The sequence below is a fragment of the Pogonomyrmex barbatus genome, unplaced genomic scaffold, assembly GCF_055798465.1.
Source record: "Pogonomyrmex barbatus isolate J1 unplaced genomic scaffold, ASM5579846v1 scaffold7, whole genome shotgun sequence".
In the NCBI taxonomy this organism is placed as follows: domain Eukaryota; kingdom Metazoa; phylum Arthropoda; class Insecta; order Hymenoptera; family Formicidae; genus Pogonomyrmex; species Pogonomyrmex barbatus.
In genome coordinates, this window is record NW_028297171.1 from 4,857,224 (window position 1) to 4,876,529 (window position 19,306).

Consider the following 19,306-nt stretch of genomic DNA (forward strand, 5'->3'; position numbering starts at 1 on the left):
CAAACTCATATGACGAATGCATCTTTCAATCAATTCACATATTTCGATGCTTCATCATACATTACAAAATATAATGAAAAAATTCTCCTAGTTCTAAGAGAAAACCAATTTGCACGCCTTATTTACAATTTCTCGAGTATTTTTTTCATATTTGATGTTATCAGCTCGACGAAGGAAATTAAATAAATTACAAATTTCACATCTGGCTTCATCCTTTAATCTAATGGCGGTGCATTTGCTCTCTTGTAGCTTTCCTATTTTAATCGTAGGGAAAAAAAGAGTTAATCGATTTAAGCCGCGGATAAAGTTAACAGACGTTCGGCGAAACCGGTCATTAGGCAAATGGAATTCAGAGTCACACTTAGCGCTTAGACGTGGCGTCGAATGGTGTCTAAGTGAGAAAATAAGGGCCGAGTATTCGAGCGCGAGCTCGACGGGAAGACGGAAACCACTCTCGATGCTCGGCTTCGTTCAACGGCACATTATCTCGAATTTCAGGGCAAACCGCCAAGGCGGGAGTAAACTCGAAGAGATTTATCGTCCCGGTCTCTCGCTCGGTCGGGGACGCGACGTTCCGTCGTTCTCGCCGGCGATGCAAATCCGTCCGTCGATTCGGGGCCACCCAGTTGATCGATCGCATATCGCGATAAACGAATTATTTAATTACCGCGAGTAATTATCGATTATTACACGGCGCGGACTGTCCCGACGCAACGTCCGCCATTAATTACAACGAACGATCCACGGCCAAAACGCTCGTTACGCAGCACTCTTTAATCGGCTCGATTCTCCTCTCCTCTCCTCTCCTCTCGTCACAGCACTTCCGCAATGAAACCGTCTCGTCTCTCGTCCATTGATCGATCGCGATCGATTACATATCGACTGGATTCTTAGCGAAACCGCGCGGTATTAGATCGTGCTCGATCGATATTGTGCTCGTTAATAGCAACAAAGTATAAGTTTGCACGGACGTTTTATAGATTTTTCAAGATTAATTTGAAACCTAACCAGAGATACTTCGGGCTCGTTTATTAGGTAGGTAAGAGTTAAAATTTTATTACCTTATATTATAAATATAAAATGAGGTAATCTTCTCCGGAATGTAATATATTTAAGTGTGTTGCAATTGTAAAAAATAAATCGATAATAATTACAAGAATTGTTCTACCTCTTATACTAACGTGTTTTCGATTTCCATTTGATTTCTTCATCGCGACGCGATATTTTTCATTCCGAATTTCATCGGGAGGCACTTTCGGCTGTACGGCTCTTCGAGATAATTCGACGTTATCGCGAGGGTAAATAAGCTCGCATCTATCCAGAGCTGCGCTAATAGATTCCCCCAGGATGCTGTATCTCGGGATAAATGCCTCCCCGAGCGACACCGTTCATCATAACCGAAGTTGGACGGGCCAGCGGGGGGCGGGGGGCGAGGACGTTAAGGGGAAAGCGGTAAGGACGGGAACTTGGCACGATAGAGAGAAACGGAGCAGATAAGAGAACTCGACAATCCGTGCCGCGTCCGAGGTGGTAATCAGAGATCCCTCCTTCGTCCTTCGTCCTTCATAGAAGGAGCAGGACTAGAATCGACTTTGGAAAGGAGGGGAACCCTACATTTCTCCTGGCCGAGGACGAGAGACAAATAACACTCGCGTCCGCTAGATTGAGAAGCTCGAGGTGCCGGTGAATGTACATTAATCTATATCAGCCGGCGCCATCAATATTTAATCCTAATCCGGAGAAATGCCGTGCGAGCGCACGATCGGGATCTATGGTGCGTTGATGGGACGCGATGTCCTTCCATTGACGTAATACTCGGTCATACATGACTGTCCCTTCAAATTTTTCCTGACCCTGGTTTATCACGCCAGAAATCCAAACTTCGTATCATCGATCTTCCAATTAAAATCACTGACGTAATAATAATAATAATAATAATAACAAATACAGTTTTTCCTTACGTTTGACGTGCGTTAAACGTAATCATCACGGAACAGTTAAATTTAGAAGATCGTAAACGTGATCGATGTGCCGCGCTTAGTTTCACGATTGTACGCATCTCTACGTCTCTATACGGAGGAAATATTACCTACAAACCAGAAGCTGACGAGCTTACTTCGTCCGGTATTCGGAAACGTGTTTGCAATTTTGAACGACGTTTCTGTCGCGCGCGAGCCAAGCTCCTCGCATGGCGTCGCGACAGGCGTCTCGGGTCTCGACGTAGCGCGTGTCGTCGTTATGCGGCAGTGAAAATGGCCTGCGTGCCAGAAAGTCGCGGATAAGTTAAACAGCGGCCGTGGTACCGAGGCGTCGTAAAGCGCCGCGGCGCCTTCGTGTTTACGCGGCGACGTCGTGGGCCACCAACCGCGTCCGATCCCCGCCCCACGTCCCTCTCGCGCCCTCCGTCCACTCATGGCGTACGTCGCGGCTCGTCTTGCTCGCACCCTATATCCTTCTTGCCTTCGACGTCGCGGCTCGTGGTCCAGGTTCCCTCGCTTATTCCACGTCTATTTTCGCGCGCGTGACAAATCTGTATGCCCGCCGGATTTATCGAGCGACATTCTGGCCGTCGTGCGCCCGTCGTGCCCATATGGCAGAGCCCGGCAGCTATTTCCGTCGTCCGGTGCACTTTGCTCGCTTCTTCGACAAGTGTTCATACCAATCGACGGGATAATCGGGAGTCTGGATTAACCACGGATGTGGCGGGCCTACTTATAAACCGTTTTAATGTAACACTTGCGAATGCATGTGTAAATTTTTTTTGTATGTAAAAAATTTTTAAGATCTTCACAACGTTTCTTAAATGTAGTCTAATATTGTATAAACCTTAAAATTCTGTAAAATAAAGTCTAAGAAAAATTTATAATGGTTTTTCGAATACTTGTAATAGTTATTCAATATTTTTGTCGATTAGGAACTATTATAAAAAAGCATCATTGACTTTGAACGCAACTAATCTTCTTCATTTGAGATACAGAAAAATTTGTCTAATAAATATTGCTTCGGATTTAAATTCAGAATTTTGCTATCTGTTTAACATCAGATATTAAATATCGGACTGGAATAATCGTTAGGTATATATAATGTTTTTTATCTTCCGGCTATAACTATTTTTTGAAAGCGCAATATTTTATCGGTCTCTTGAGCGCAATATCGGTAAAATCTCCACGTGCGAAATAGCAAGCGGGCCATCTCCGACGTTCGACGCGTTAATGGACCTGCAATTTCGAGGACGGGACGAGTTTTCGCGGGTAGAACATGATGACGATGAGACAATGATGCGGCACAGCGGGAGCGACGCGTCACACCCGAAGGAATTTCGAGGAGCATCACGAGGACGACCTCGTCATCTTTCTTTCGGCCGCCAAACCGGACGATGATTTACGAGCGTGTATTCCGTCGCGGGAATTTGTCAGTCCGTTTCTTGGTGCTGTCTATACGTGTTCTCTCGCCCACCCGATATCGATCTTCTTTTTATGCATACGTGTGTATGTTTATATGCACACAGATGTGTAAATTGAAGCCCTGACGAGACGAGCGAGAGCAACATGGATGGCCGTGGTCTTTCGTTCCCTTCGCGCCGAGAAAAAGTAAGTCTTAATAAAGTCGGGACGAGATAAATTGGTACATTAGCATCTCCGCTGTGATTCATGGTGACGTTTTCTAGGTGGCAGGGAGGAAGGGTGGAATAGGGTGGCCGGAGATCGGCTATGATATATCGCCATTAGCATCGGTTTCGTATTAGAACAAATAGGCCAGTGTTTTTAAGCTTTAAAAGGCACGACGGTATTCTTGATGAGATGTAACGCACCCCATGATAAAGTCTTCTAAACTTTGTCCCACCACGCGACGGAATCATATAACCGTTAATGAAATATATTTGCATTAAGGACGACATGTTTAAGACGGTAATGGAAACCTGACTCACATTAATGGATGTGCACGAAAGAAATTCTATTGTGTTAGTTGAGATTTAAGAGAAATGAGAATAAAGATATCACTAAATATTTCCGTCTCAAAATAATGACAGCTGCATATAACCAAAATTAAATCTTCGTAAAAATAAATCTATAAAGTAAATAATATTAATATTAAATGTAAAATATAAAAAAAATCTTAAAGATAACGATTGCTGTTTAATTATTTCAGTCATAATTCTAATCACTGTTCAAACTTGAAAAACTAATGAAGTCACGATAATCAGAAAAAAAATTCCTACATTCTTGCTCTTAGATGTTTTCGTGACGAAAATGAAGGTACAGATTTTAAAAGCTGATTTAGTCTTGTTAAACGTCATAATCGAGGACTGTAATGAGTGTTCGGATAAATAATTGCAAGTGCGTGTTTTCACGAAATGGAAGGTAAATCATCCCCCGTCGCTTAGTGGAGCCCCGGTCACAGGCTGATGCGAAACAAAGGCCGCGACGGGGGAGCGAGTGCAACCCCCGCTCGTTCACGGCCGTCGTAATTCACAGTTTGGTGGCGCGTTTATTAACGGCGGCGCGACGTCACTCCGGGCTACGCCTTTTTAATGATTTATCGTGCACGCGCTGAGACGTGCGTATCCCTTTTGCGGGCCAAAGTTCGACGTCTTCCTCGGGCCCCGCGGGCCCTTTCTCTCCTTCACCTTCCGCCAGCTGCCGATCGGTGAGAAGTGCAGATGGAGGCGCAGATGTTGCGTTTCAACCCTGTCACCGTCCTTAACTGCATAGTTCCTCTTCTCGTTGTCGAGAAACGTCTTCCTCCTCTTCGCGTCAGGCGAATCACAAGATCGAATACGCCGACAGCTTTTTCATCAGCTTTAGGGTAGATTTTAAAATTAAATATCGCCGATAGCTCAAGATGCGATAGCGGTAATAGCGACTAAGACAAATGGCTAAAATAGATAAATAGCGAACGATTAATAATAATTTTACGATCGTGTCTAAATGACAGCCTGAACGGAGTGTATATAAGAAAGAAATATCAATTCGAGATTAAGTAATCGAGGGATTAATCAACGAGTAAGCGTTTCTTTTAATGTGATCATGACGCGCGATACTAATCGCTTCTGTCAATGCGAACTGATCCTTAGCGGCGGTCCTTACTAGCGGAGGTTGAGATGAGCCTCGCGTGGATACATCGAGCCGAGTAATAAAGGATACCACTCATTATCGACGGAGTGTAATCGATGGCTTTATGATTCAGGTTCCGCCACGGTGTGTTCGCCTGGCACGCTAAAAAGACGCCGGATAAACCGAATACTGGACAGACGATGGAAGCGCGGTGAAAAACATTTAATTGGACTAGATTGTGGACGGCCGGGGGGTTGGCTGGAGCGTAGATGACCGGTTCGCGCAGGCACGTAAAGTATTGAAGGCGAACTTCGGAAAATTCTGCCTCTCGTCGAGCGCCAAGCCGTACGCTAAATTGCTCCCCCGGCTGTATTACCAGGAAGGGCGTACGGAATTTAGAGTACGCGTATCCTCTTATCGCCGAGGTTACGCCGCGGCGGAAAGAAGGTCGCTATATACTCGACATCGAGGCTTTAATCGCGTAACTGTACCCCACCGCCCGTTCTAACCCTTCATTAGACGCGCATCTACTTTCCGTAATTTTTATTTTAGCGATCAGCCGCCCATACCGCCCTCCTCTCCCGCACTGGCGCGGCGCGATGCGGATATCGTATGTACGTAAAACGCGGCTTAAGTTAATCCGCGTGTAATAGTCTCACAAGGTTACTCCTCGATCGTTCCCGATGCTGATGGCGCGTGCGCTTTATCGTACTACCTGAGATAGGTATACGATGATTTCTGATGTACTATCGAAGCGAGAGATGGGTAGAATATTAACATCTTGCGATCATAAAAGCGTAAACTGAAAATAATCTGATGAAATACACGATGGGGATAGGAAACGGATTTTAAACGGCATTATTTTATTCGAGAGAGGAGAGAGAGAGGATAGACAAAATTTGTCAAACGTAAGCTTTGTAAAATGTGCGTTATTTAAATATGACTTTGTATTTAAAATAAACTTTCTCTCTCTTTCTCGCTCTCCCTCTTTTGAAACCGAGCTCCTTCTTGGACGGTTCACATATGCGATACGCATCTCGCGAGCACGGCCGGCCCAGGAAGCCATTTTGTTAAACTCCAGAGATTTCCGGGCAAGGACGAAAGGATCATTAGCGTGAAGCCGGATTCATCGCTCATACGCGAGTTCCTGTGCGATGAAAACTGCATGGAGAAAAGACAGACACGTCCCGGCCGTCGATATAAATAAAGTATCGAAGGGATGGACACACTTCGGCTCGTCCGAACACAACGACGAGCCAAATGAAAAATGCCGAGACGGCCGATCAATGTAAATATATTCATGACATGGGGTGGCCGAGCGGCCACAGGGATGCCGGAATATATACGCGTGTACAGCAGGGTTTTATAGGATGGGGTTCGCCGAGGACTCGATGGCACTTGGACGGCACATAATTCACTCTTTGGCAGCTCATTACAATTTAAAAAGGCCTTTGTCAGTGCACTATTCGTGATTTCGTTCACGGCCCTCTGACTCTCGCGTATCATCGTACCTTCGGTAGCAGCTAACAATGCTCTACTTAGTCCATCTGACGTATATTAAGTCTTTAACTTGAAATTAGATATGTTCACAGTATTAATAATTTGAGTAAAATTATATTGAATAAAATAAATATTTAAGCTAAATTAAAATTTTATATCTTAAAATTTTGTTAAATAATTAAAATATAAATACTTACGATACTTATGCTTTTCTAAGAATTTTTATGTTAAAATTTTCTAATGATATTTATTGAAAGAGATAACACTTTTGCGATAGTATTCCTTTTGACGCGCATCACATCCAAAACGTAATCTGATTAATTATGTTCCGTTACCTCGACAATAATTTTGTCGTTACGCGTGATCGACTTTTACCGCTGTGAATGTATATCATAGATTATTATTGATCATTGACGGATCAATAATGACGAGTCTGTTTTCTCTCGTCTGCAAAACCGGTTCGAAACAAAGGGCGACGACAAGCCCACGAGATTTCTAATTTAACTTGTTCGTAGAGCTATATCGAAAGAGAAATTGCTACGTTCGCGTTTTCAAAACTGATTTCCGCTTATTACGGCCATCGGCTTTGTATCGATAATTTTTAATTGACACACGAAAGAGTATATTGATTTATGATGCAAGGACACGAGACACATGGTTATCGACCAGCCGATATTTTTCTTAATGATTAATGATACAGTAAAAATACGTAGATATTAATTACGAGCTATGATTTTACGTTTATTTTCCACATTTGTTATGATATTCGATATTGCAGTAAGTTTATGAAAATTTCTGTTTCAAAATGCCAACAATCATATACATATATATTGTATAGTTATATATGATATATTCAAATATTCCAAAAACGAGTGTATGAAACAACAATATTAACAGATCCGTTACTTTTTTTTCGATATTCATATCTGCCAGATGCCGTGCAAAAATAACAGGCCACTGGTTTAATGGCTAATTGGTTACGCGCGCGCTTAACTCGCTAGAAAAATTTATGCAAAACCCCCACTAATCGGCGAGCAACCGACGAACGCCAAGTCTGGGTGCTCGGAATATCTTATTGATTACGCACTTCGGCTCGCATTTTATGCTTTAACACGTTTGTTAATCACTCTAATCCGCCTTCGACGAACCATTCACGAACCCGGCAATCTGCGAGAGTAATTACCACGTACGCCGCTTATGACGTGCGCCTTTTTGCGTAACGAAATACGCGCGAGAGGTTGCGACACCTTTTGTTCCGACGTAACACGTCGAGAGCCGGGCACAGAGCCGGATAAAAAAGAGAGAGAGAGAGAGAGAGAGAGAGAGAGAGAGAGAGAGAGAGAGAGAGAGAGAGAAAGCGTGTGTGCAAGCGCGTTCCCGCGGGATTGGGCGGAAAAGGAAGCCCGAAATTGATATGTATTCCATGCCGCGCCGCGTCCAATCTATCGCGGGTCAAGCAGGCGGAATTTTAAGCGCGGCTTGACGTATGCGCGTGTACGTACGTGCGTAGGCGCGCGGATGTATTCGCAACCGGGTGTCGAGATAGCCCCAGACGATGAAACCGTGCGAAACACAGTGATCAGCCGGGTCCCTGGATCACCTCCTCGCATTCGAGAACTTACGAGGGCATAAAGTATCCCGACATCTTATATCGTCGAATACGCGCGTATGCGATAGGTGTACGCGCGCACGCGCGCGCGAACGCGCTCCTTTCTATTGTGCAAAGGGGTGGCCGCGGTGCCGAACAAGGGTTGGGCGGTGGTCATCGTTGGAAAATTGAATTTCGTCCCTGAGGGCCCGTCGGATGAAGTATGCTGACAGTTGGAAAATTTGCGTTTAACCGCGCGACACCAGGCGCCGGAATATCCCCGGGAAAATCTTCCCGCGATCGTTCTCTCATTTTTTTTTTGTTTCTCTCTCTATTTTTTTTTTTTTTTTTCAGAGACACGCCCGGTAGAAACGCGCGAGTTTCGATATTACGAAATGCTTCATCTCGCGATGTGTTCGAACTTACCGTGAGGCACCCATCCGTGATGGCAGTTCTCGCAGTAGCGCAGATGACGTTTCCCGGGTGTGAAGGATTCGCAGGAACAGTTGTTCACGGTACATCGGATGGACTGCAATCAAAAACAAATATATTACTGTAGAGAGATTATTAAATTATCGGGAAGGAGAAGGATATCGTGTAACGTTTAGAACGAGAAGTGAATGGAGTTTTCCGTTTAGCAGAAAGGTTTTGTGTGTCTGCAGCTTTGTCCATTTCTAATACCCGACAGTTTGGTGTGGATTAAGGGATGATTGCTGCGGGCAAGCGAAAAGTAGATGGCAAGGGTTCCTGATATTTTGACTGACCGTTTGGCGTAACGCCACCCCAGAGGAAGCTCGTAAGAGACAGGCTCGTCGGATTTTAAGGAACCGTGAATATTTTCCGCCCTTTCGGTCGGAATTAACCCCTTGGGAACCGCCATCCAATACTGACCCCCCCCCCCGCCCGAGGGGGAGGAAAGGAGTCGACCTCGCGTATCGGTATTACTTTATATATACGCGCGGCAGAAAACTTTATTCTGCGCGCTGCTGCAAGTTATCTACAGGTCGATATATACCTACATCGAGATATCGACATATCTTGTCGAGACGAGAAGGCAGCATCCCTCTCCCTTATCCCCGTGTCTATTATAGATCTGAAAGTTCGCCTGTGAGCAACACGAATATGCACTAGGAAACTTTGACTTGCAATTATCGTGCTAATGCGCTCGGGGGACTGTCCGAGATTTTATGTAACAACGCTTCTCGTAGCACTCTTAGATATTGCGAGTTAATTTCATTTCTCATTTATTTCCTCATCTTAACAAAAAATTTAATTTTATTTCTCGAACTCTCCTGAATTTTTTATCGTTTTATCACTTTATTCAATTTAAAAGAACAAATTAAAGAAGACAATTGATTTTTTGTTTTTCTTTAGTTAGTCTTTTTTTGATAAAAAGATCGATTTGATTTGAAAGAGAGTTGAATTTCTCTTTTTAATAAATAAATAAATATAGATTTTCTTAATTTTATCCTTGATCGTCGCACATCTTTCGTATCGGCGAAAATGCAATTTGCCGAGAGACGTAACCCCCGACGACGTTCGCACGAGTAATAATTTGGAATCAAGGGCAGTTCTCGCTGCCTTCCTCCCTCGTAAAACGGCAACGCGTTTATATAAAGAGGCGAAAAAAAGGGCCGCGAAAGAAAATTGGGAGGGGTGAAAAGTTGTTTCACGGCAATGTAGACGCCGACGCTACCCGCCGTTGTGTTGTCGTCATAACGCCGTTACGGCGTTACGCAGCGGCGTTAATATAAAGACAAATGAAGCGACGCCACGGTACACGCTGTGCCGCCTCCTGCTCTGCTCGGCTATGTGTCTTTATATAGACAGTATCCTGTGCCACCGTGAAAAACGCATCCGCCGGGAATCTTCTGTCGCGCGAAGGAGCGACGCGCGAAGGAAAGGTGGCTGACAAAATTTCGCAGGCGGCGAAATTTTATTAGCCACGCCGTAGGTTATTTATTCGAAATGGCGACAGATTATACGGCGATATTAGCGGAACAGCTCTGCGTAAGAGGGAACATTATGCTGGAATAAAAAAAAGCGCAGACTTCCCAATTGTTTCAATATAGATTTCATCAACGTTCACTGCTTTGTAATATTTCTCTCCAATTTATCAGCACATTTTTCTAATCTCATTTTTTTATGCTTAAAACAATAATCAAATAAATTAAGCGTATATCTTTTATTATTTATTTTATTCGTGTGTTTTTTAGATTCATTTTTTAGTAACTTTTTGCAAGTAATTCCAGAAAAGTGTGCGGCTAAAGTTTTTATAAATATTAATTTGATATAAAATAATTCATTGTTAATATATTCAGAAATAAAAATACAATTTTGAGCAAAATTATCATGATTTATGTTACATTATCGATATGTTACATTATCGATATTATACGCGTGACCCTTCCTGGATCTTTCACTTCTGTCTGACATTGTCATTCTATTTATCTTGCGAGCGCGATAATAGACCGGTTTCGCGATGACGAATGCCATTTCTCGAGTTACACGCAAGAAAGGTGTGTCGTTTGTTCGTTGCTTCGTTAGCTTTCTAGCTTTTTTCACGATATTTCAAGTCGACTTCTCTTACACACACGTTTGTATCAAAGTCTACCTCACATATCGTCATGTCCGATCAATGTGCCGCATTACATGCATACCGAGTACGAAGTAATAAGCCGTATAACCGGAAAACTAGCGATTCCTAGTCAGAGAATAAGTCCATTTACATACAAGCTCCATTTTTAAATTATTCACAGTCCAAGTCGTGCATATGTAACTATAACTTCAGGTGTTTTTTTCTTCAGCGTGCATAAACTGGCGCAAAGTTGAAGGAGTAACGTATGTTGTGTTGCTTATCTCTTCATGTATTCGAATATACACAATTTCGACAGATCACGGACCCATAAATTTGCACCGTTCGTTTAAAAATGGCACCAGAATTAAAAAGGAAGTCACTTAATATTAATAAAACGAAATATAAAATTATATCTTATACTAAAGAATTTTGTATGAATTCTGCAGCTCTGTAATTAATAGAAAATTATAATTAATATTATAATTTTTTCAGATCAGTTCTGCTCATAACTTATTACGTCATTATTGCACAGCTGATATAACGTAGATCTGCTGATGTGAAGAGTATAAGAATATGTCGGATTCGTCAGGTTCTAGCCAAAGTGTCTCTATCTCCCCCTTTTGCTTTCGCGAACTGTCTTCTGGTATCGCGCCGCGCAGAAGGCAATAACGTTTTTACGAGCCTCGAAACATTTATTGCCACCTACAGGCCGCTACAGGCTTTTATCATCTCGTTTCTTCCTCGATACTCGCTGTTTAAGAATGCACGAGTGTTCCGCGCGCGCAAGCATATATGTATCGTATATACATTTCTTCGCGGTTTGTACATTCCTTGATTAGGGTGATAACAGCTCCGGTAATGTCTTCTTAAAGAGAGACACCTTTCACTTCTCGACATGATTAATATCCGCGGAAGCGGACCCTCCCTAACGATTTTGTCCCGTCGTTAGCGTTTGTTGTTACAATTTTTATCGGTGTGTTCTGGATTCATAAGCCGACATAACACGTCGCTTTGTCGACACTCTTGACATAGTGTTTTAGAAAATGAGATTAAAAATACGCACTACTAGATTTAGAATTATTTAAAAAATATATCGAAATAATAAATATAAGATTAAAAAGGAAATAAAGAAGATATATCATAATAATATATTGTAACATTACATTCAGCAAAAATTTTCTGTAATGTAATGAAAAAAAATTACTGTTTCAACCCTTTTCGTACAAATGATATTTTTTTCTTCCAAAAATTCTGGATATAATGTTCAACAAAATACTCATATTACATATGTATTGCGGAAAACTTGTACGCGCTTTGTAGCCTCGCACGTCGAAAGTTGCACGTAAAAAGCGATTACACGGGAACGCGTATGTACTCTGCCAGCTCGTAATTAACGAGGCGCAAGGTGCGCTCTATCTTTCGGATATGCGCGCGTGGCGTTGCGCTGCGCTGCGTGGCATTGCACATTGCGCTTTCCGTTGTATCACGGCGCCTAAAAAGCCTCGCGGCGCGCGTGCCGAAATTAGCGTTCGCGGCAGCTGGCTTTTTTCGGCTTCGCTTTTTTGTCAGGCGAGAGAGTAAAGGATAAAGAGCCGCGCTCGCAGCCGTTTTACCACGCGTTCCCGAGATCCAGCCACCGAGCGATCGATCGATCGAACCTGTCATTCGCGAGTCATGATCGATTGCATCCCCGCGGTCAAAAATTCTCGCTCGGTCAAGGTTTCCGAAACGCCAGTGTTCCGCGAAAGATCGCGATGGAACTTTATCTTATATGCTATAATAAGCAGATGATGATGATGATGATGATGTGTATGATTTGTTATTTTAATTTGTACATTTGTTTACATCGAGACTTCCTCGATGTCTTACATACATGGCCGTATATTTGTATCAATAAAATTATAATCTCCTTTTATTATGATGTTTCTGAAAGAGTAAAAATATTGAATCGCGGCGGAATGTATAAATAAATATAAATAAATTATTTTATAAGAATTATTAGAATTCAACTATAATTGTTTCGCTCGTTCAGATTTTCTGCATTAGCTCTGTAATCGTAATTACATTAGTTTATGACATTTTGATATTCTCTAATAAATGCAGTGATTATAAAAGGAACATTTAATATTTAATACAACAATCTATTAATTTTAAACAATTTTTCATATCTTGATAATTTTGAGATATGATATAGAGAGGATTCGACATCATTATATTGTCATCGAGTTGTCGTTATGGCGATAATCATGCACGCGGGACGTGCATTAAGCGATTGAGGAAATATGCCGAAATCAGCTGGAAAGCGCGTATACGCAACACGATGATGCGTGCATAATATATGACATGACGCTAGCGCGCAATCAGCCCCGACCGCGCGCGCTTGTATGCTCAAGGGACGGACAGAATAATATTCGCGACTTATCGCGGTACAATAATTAATTGCACGGATACGGATTACACGAGTTACGCAAAATTTCCATTCAATAACGTCCGCTATCGCGGTAATTATTATCAACGCCGAGCCAACGACACAATTGCACAGTGCGCCATTGTGTTCCGCGCGCGCGCGCGCGCGTCATCTCCAAGAAATGAATATCGCCTAACAACAAATCAGATCGCTTGACATTCCACTAATTATCATTACTTGAAAACAGTGTACAGACGTTCGTCATTTGCGTCATTTGCTCGCGATAATGGTTATTATTCTGGTTCCGGAATATTCTGCGTCAAACGAGCGAAAGAAATGGAGATGATGGACGAGACTTAAAAGGGGACGCTGAGTATCGACGTCTGTCATACATCCTCCTATTTAATCGACTAGTGGTTTTATTTAATTTTCCTTATTGACAATTCTCTTGACTTTTCTCTTTATCACAATTTTATTTGTAATATAATCGCATAAAGAGAATATTGTGGCATTAATCGAGCTTAATACGAGAAAACATTAAAGATACTGAGAAAAGCAAGGGGAAGAATTAAAATAGAGGATCTCTCTCTTTCGAGATGTAACATCAAACGCAACATTTCTCATTGCGATTAAGATCGATCGCGCATCCTTGCAATCCCGCGAAATAAATCGAAATTTCATTACGATGAGTTCATCAACGTTTCCGCGCGGAGCGCTACCGAGATTAACGTGGGATAACATCGGGTGCTTGTTGTTGCGGACCGACCGCAAATTTCGACCGTTACGCCTGTCGATTACAGGAAGCACAGGCGTAACGCGAAAGTGCCGAAAACTCGACGGCTCTCGGCGACGATGATGCCGATGATGTCGATGATGCTGATCTGATGCTACGGCCGTTGCGCGCCGCGCAAATCCGACGGCGGCCGGCCGTCGATTTCGCACACGCTCGTGTTTAATGAACAGGGCTAATCTGGACCGATTCGAAACGCGGCAGCGCTAACAGCGTATACACACACACACCGACTCGTTCATCGTGGCAAATTAATTTGGCCGGCTCGAATTAAACCTCAAGTATAAAGCCTGGCGTACACGCGCGCGCGCGTCGCCCGTGAACTGCGCGAGCTCATTAATGAGTTCGAGGATTTAGGCTCTCCTATGCACTGGGCTGATCGGATCTCCCACCCCCTTTCGCGAGTAACGAATATGTGGAGGGGCATTATCCTACGGGAGAACTTTGCATGCTCTTACACGGCGAAAAATCTGGAATATGTTACAAATATCGAATTTACATCTGTAAAAACCGACGAGTTGAATAATGTTAATAGTGTGCGTGCATGCGTGCGTGCGTGCGCGCGCGCGCGCGCGTGTGTGTGTGTGTGTGTGTGTGTGTGTGTGTAGTAACGTGGCACAATTCTTCTCGGACGTATTTGATTGAAATATCAACCTACAAGGGACTATCATTGTTGTACGAAGTACCCTCTAATTTCAAGAACGATCGGTATGTAAGTATAGAAGCGGCTGAAGAATGAGGCCAATGATTCACGGCTCAGTCATCTCTGACGCAAATAGTGGTATGTATGCGCATTGGAGGAAGACGTTCGTTCAATAATAAAAAGAAAGAAGGAATAGCCGCAACGAGGTGATTTTTCGTCCGGTCTTGAGCGCGCATCTTTCATTCTAGATAGCACATATACACGCGCCAGCGGAATAACGAAATGCTAACAGCCGACCGTTAACGTGCCGCGTGTTTAGCATATTGTCGCGACCACAATGGCAATTTGCGTGATATATTTGCCCGTTTTCGCCGGGACGCGTTCAAATGTAGCGGAATTAACTGGCTGGATATTTGGGCGCGGACAGGAGCAAACGACGAGGAGAGAGGGAGAGAAAGAGATACGTTGCGCCTATGCGAAACTTGGCACGCGTGTACATCGCTTTTCTAGCGGTTAAAATTTATGAGAAATAATTATAGAAAAATTGTAGGCACATTTAACTTACATATGATCAAATAATGCGATCTATATATATATATATATATATATATATATAGACGTATAAAATTGTATTTATATATATGCTTTTTCATAATATTTCATAATATTTTTTTTATAATATTTTATCACAATATTTTTATAAAATCTTTACAAAAGATTTATAACAATATATTCACTATGTCAATTATTACCTACGTTTCTTCAGTTTGCTTGATAGTATCATGCTATGGTTGACGGCACTACTATCATGCTATAGCACTATTCGTCAGTCCTGCGTGGGGGATAAATATCGTAAATAAATACCGGCGACAAAATATCGCGAAATAAGAAAGGTCCTTCTCGGAGGGTTGACGGACGACACCCCCAGGACCACTAAGTCACGGGCTATGCTAACTTTATACCCGGCCGCCTCTTTGGAAGATCACCCTCGGTTATTTTTCCAACCGATGAAATAATACCACCCCGATTGTCGGCCTTGATCCATGTAGCGTGAAACGCGACGACGATACGCATAAAATATATAATAATACATTCAAGATTTTCTTCCCCAATGTATGCTATATATCGAACATTTCCCACTTTCATATTCGTACAAAGATTTAGATTATTAAAGGTTGTATTTGCCAAAGGTTGGATTCAACCGTTGTAATTATCAATATCTAACGAATACACTTTATGTAGTATAATTTATTAATAAAGCATTCTGATAACCAGAAACTCGTATGTAATATGCAATTGTATGTGTTAAATTATTGTCCGTCTAATAATAGTTATTTAAATTACTTACTTGTTCAAAATCAAAAAATCACACGGATCGTCCCCTCTTACAAATTAAGATGCCTAAGTAAAACTAAATAATAGACGGCTAGCCCGTCTATTATACTAACGAATACCTAAACCCACGTTGATTTGACGCTAATAGCTACATAAAGAGACGTTTCAATCCTTCATTGGTACATGACAGGTCGGAAAATTTCAGCCCGAAAGGATACGCCCGTACATCTCAATTATTTCGGAAAATTGTTGCGGAAAAGCCACAAACCCAGGCCCTTTTGACCAGTGAATAGAAAATTGCTTGTCTCCTCTTTCTCCCCGTTTCCTTTCCTTTTTTTTCACCTGGCCCTCTGATCACTGCGCACGTGGACAGGTAGGCAAACGCCGGACGCGAGGAAGTGTTTTCTAAATCTCGTTATTACATCTCGCGGGCAAATGCGAAAAATAACCGAGGATTGGGATATATGCCGCACGCCGAGCCGTGTAGCCATCGTAGCGGAAGAGGTAGCGGGAGGACTTAATCCGCCGGTTTAACCGTAAAACGGTGATTGCTATGCGAGTACACGCGCCGCATCCGTGTACGTGTACATGTATCCCGCACTCAGGGGGATTCCGGCGAAATGTTGCGAACGAGCGTTGGAAATTTCTTACTTAACCCCCTTAGACTCGCAAGCTCGCATTTATCAATTTTTTGAGAGAGACGCGAAAAATGGAAAAAAAAAAAAAAGAATATTACCCGTGCCAACGACGATCTTCGATCGGTCGAGGACGAGGGGTCCAACCGCAATGTGCACGCGGTCGCGCCTAAAAAAATGACTAGACATTTTAATAGAGCGGCTTTTCATCTATCGTCCCTATCCATCGGCAATTTCCGATTGGGTCGTCGTTTCTTCGAAGGTGGAGTATCATCGGTCGCCATTGTCTAGCACGATCCCGCTGCGCCTTGCGGCTTGACTTTTCATCGTGACGGCCACACCTTGCGCCGTCGTACGATCGTCGGCTGTTAAACGAAAATGAACCGTAATGGCGTAATGGCCGGTGGCAGCGGGGCCGTGCCGGCCGTCGTCGCAGTTTCATCGACGATCGACGTGATGGTAGCGACGCGAAACTCGGCTTTCAAGCGATGAGAATATCGGAAGATGAGCTTCTCCCGACCGCGGAGAGAGAGAGAGAAAGAGAGAGAGAGAGAGAGAGAGAGAGAGAGAGAGAGAGAGAGAGAGATTCGTCCGCTCGAATTGAAAAAGCAAAACAGCAATCGAGAGAATACGATTCATTACAATGAGACATTTCTGCATGCAGTCTGCGCTTGTCTTTTAACTCTATCGCACGTGATCTATAACGATACAAATACAATACAGCGTCAATTTTATTCATATCTCATTACATATAAAATATCTATAACTACACGACAAACTTGAGATAGTATTCTTGAACTTAGAAAATTGAAATGCAGTCGAACGATGCCTATTGCAGTATTAATAGATAAGCGATATGCAGCGTCATCATTATTACAGCATTTCCTTAAGCGGTCCCGCATCATACTAGATGACAGTACTATTGTCGATTTTACGTACGTTACACGACGTAGACGTCAGCGTTTAAATATCTTGGAACGTCCTCGCTCGTCTCCCTGTCGAACCCCTCTCCCTCTCCCCCTCCCCCCTTCTTCCAAGATACTAAAATCGCATGTTGGGCTATCATTACAGAAATGACGTTCGTCAATAACGCTTAAACTTCGGTAGCGGGGTGTACGTACAGGGCGATTCCAGACACGTAATCGCGTAATGGCCGCCGTTGGGAGGCACCCCATTGTCTCACCGTGTCGGTTGACTCGTGGCAGCGGACTCGTAACGACCTAAAACTTTCGATGCCGTGACACACTCCGCGGCCACACTTCTGCAAATGAAATGACACACGCGATTTTGAGCGGGGCTCACGTACACACGGGCGGGAATCGGCGATTTACATTTCGTCGACGGAAGCTCCGAGGTTCGGCCGGCCAGCCAACCGGTTGGCTGGCTGGCTGGCTGATGGCCCCCTGACACGGGATCTTGTTTCTAGACAAACGTCGGTTTCACGAGAACGTCGTGCGTTGCGATATAACAGTTTCATAGAAAACAGAAATCGCGAGGCGATTTTAAACATTGCTGAGTAATTCTGTTAAAATATATTACATTAAACATAAATATAAAGAATTTTATAAAGTTAAGTGTGTGTGTATATATATATATATATATATATAAAATTCTTGAATATTTTAAATGTAAACTGTATATAATACGTATCTATATGTATATATGGAACTCAAGATAGCAGCATTGAAATATCGCAAAAATTTCCATTATTTTTATATACATTAATTAATTATATTTCTATATTATTTAATCTTTGATATTATTATGTGTGTAAAATTTGCTCTGACAAGAAAGAAATTACACGATGTTTTCCCCTACAATTTCTTGCAATTTCGTGGTGTTCTGCGCGGAATTCTCGCAGGTGGAGACGAGGACCTCGAATAAAATGAAAGATTCGGCCGCGCGGCGATATATTATATATAGTGATGGCGATTTCTCGTGCCTTAAGGTCATGAGCTCAAGAAGGCGTGTTTCGAGAGGAAGAACGAGGTGTGCAGTTCGCAGGAAATCGATAATCGGACCGTTTGACCGGTAACATCGTTCCCAAAGATGATATTAAGCAATCCCATTACGCACGTCGCGCGCCATTATTCCACGAGATGAGTGATTACAGTCTGACCGGTTCTTCCTGGAATATGACAAGCGCACGAACTCTTTCAAAACGAGATCTAGAATAGAGCTAGAATAATAACGTTGAGGCATTTCTTTCTTTGTGTTCACATACACACACATATATACGTACACTCGAAATTTACTATTAATCTAGACAAGTAATAATTATTCCGTGATCGCAACACTATATGTAATTGATCCTAATCTAATTTTATTATCATTTTCTTTAGTAATCTTTCTTGATCCTTGAATACATATACATATGTCATTAAATTCATTTTATTACTTTAAATATTCGTACAGATGATTTTTTTATAAAACATATCAATTATTTCAATTTTTTTACATAAAATTCGTGACAAATTTTTGATAAAAATTGCATGTCAAAATTGTTTTTTTATCTCGCATATAACTACGAAAGATTACGATTATTCCTAATGTTTTTACACGTGCGATATAAAATTAAATCTGGTGGTCTCTAAAAATGCGAATTCAACGTGAATATATGCTCTGAGATATAACTTGCACGATGCTGCGTACACGTATCGAGAGACCCAATCCCCTTCTCTTCGATCTTGGGCCCCAAGCATAACGCCAACCCCGTCGGAGCCCAGTCGATGTGTGATATATCGGCTCATAAAAATCCCCGGGAATAAAATATCTC

The 19,306-nt window shown here is 42.6% G+C and overlaps 1 protein-coding gene across 3 annotated transcripts in view; it reads right to left on the minus strand.

Moving 5' to 3' along the window:
- The window catches only part of LOC105427321 (uncharacterized), a 345,326-nt gene that overhangs the window by 143,077 nt on the left and 182,943 nt on the right, over nt 1–19,306 (minus strand). For all 3 annotated transcript variants that reach the window (XM_089083220.1, XM_025218318.2, XM_089083221.1), the window contains one exon: nt 8,569–8,671. In XM_089083220.1, the coding sequence (XP_088939346.1) occupies nt 8,569–8,671 (103 nt within the window). The remainder of the gene's footprint in view (nt 1–8,568; nt 8,672–19,306) is intronic.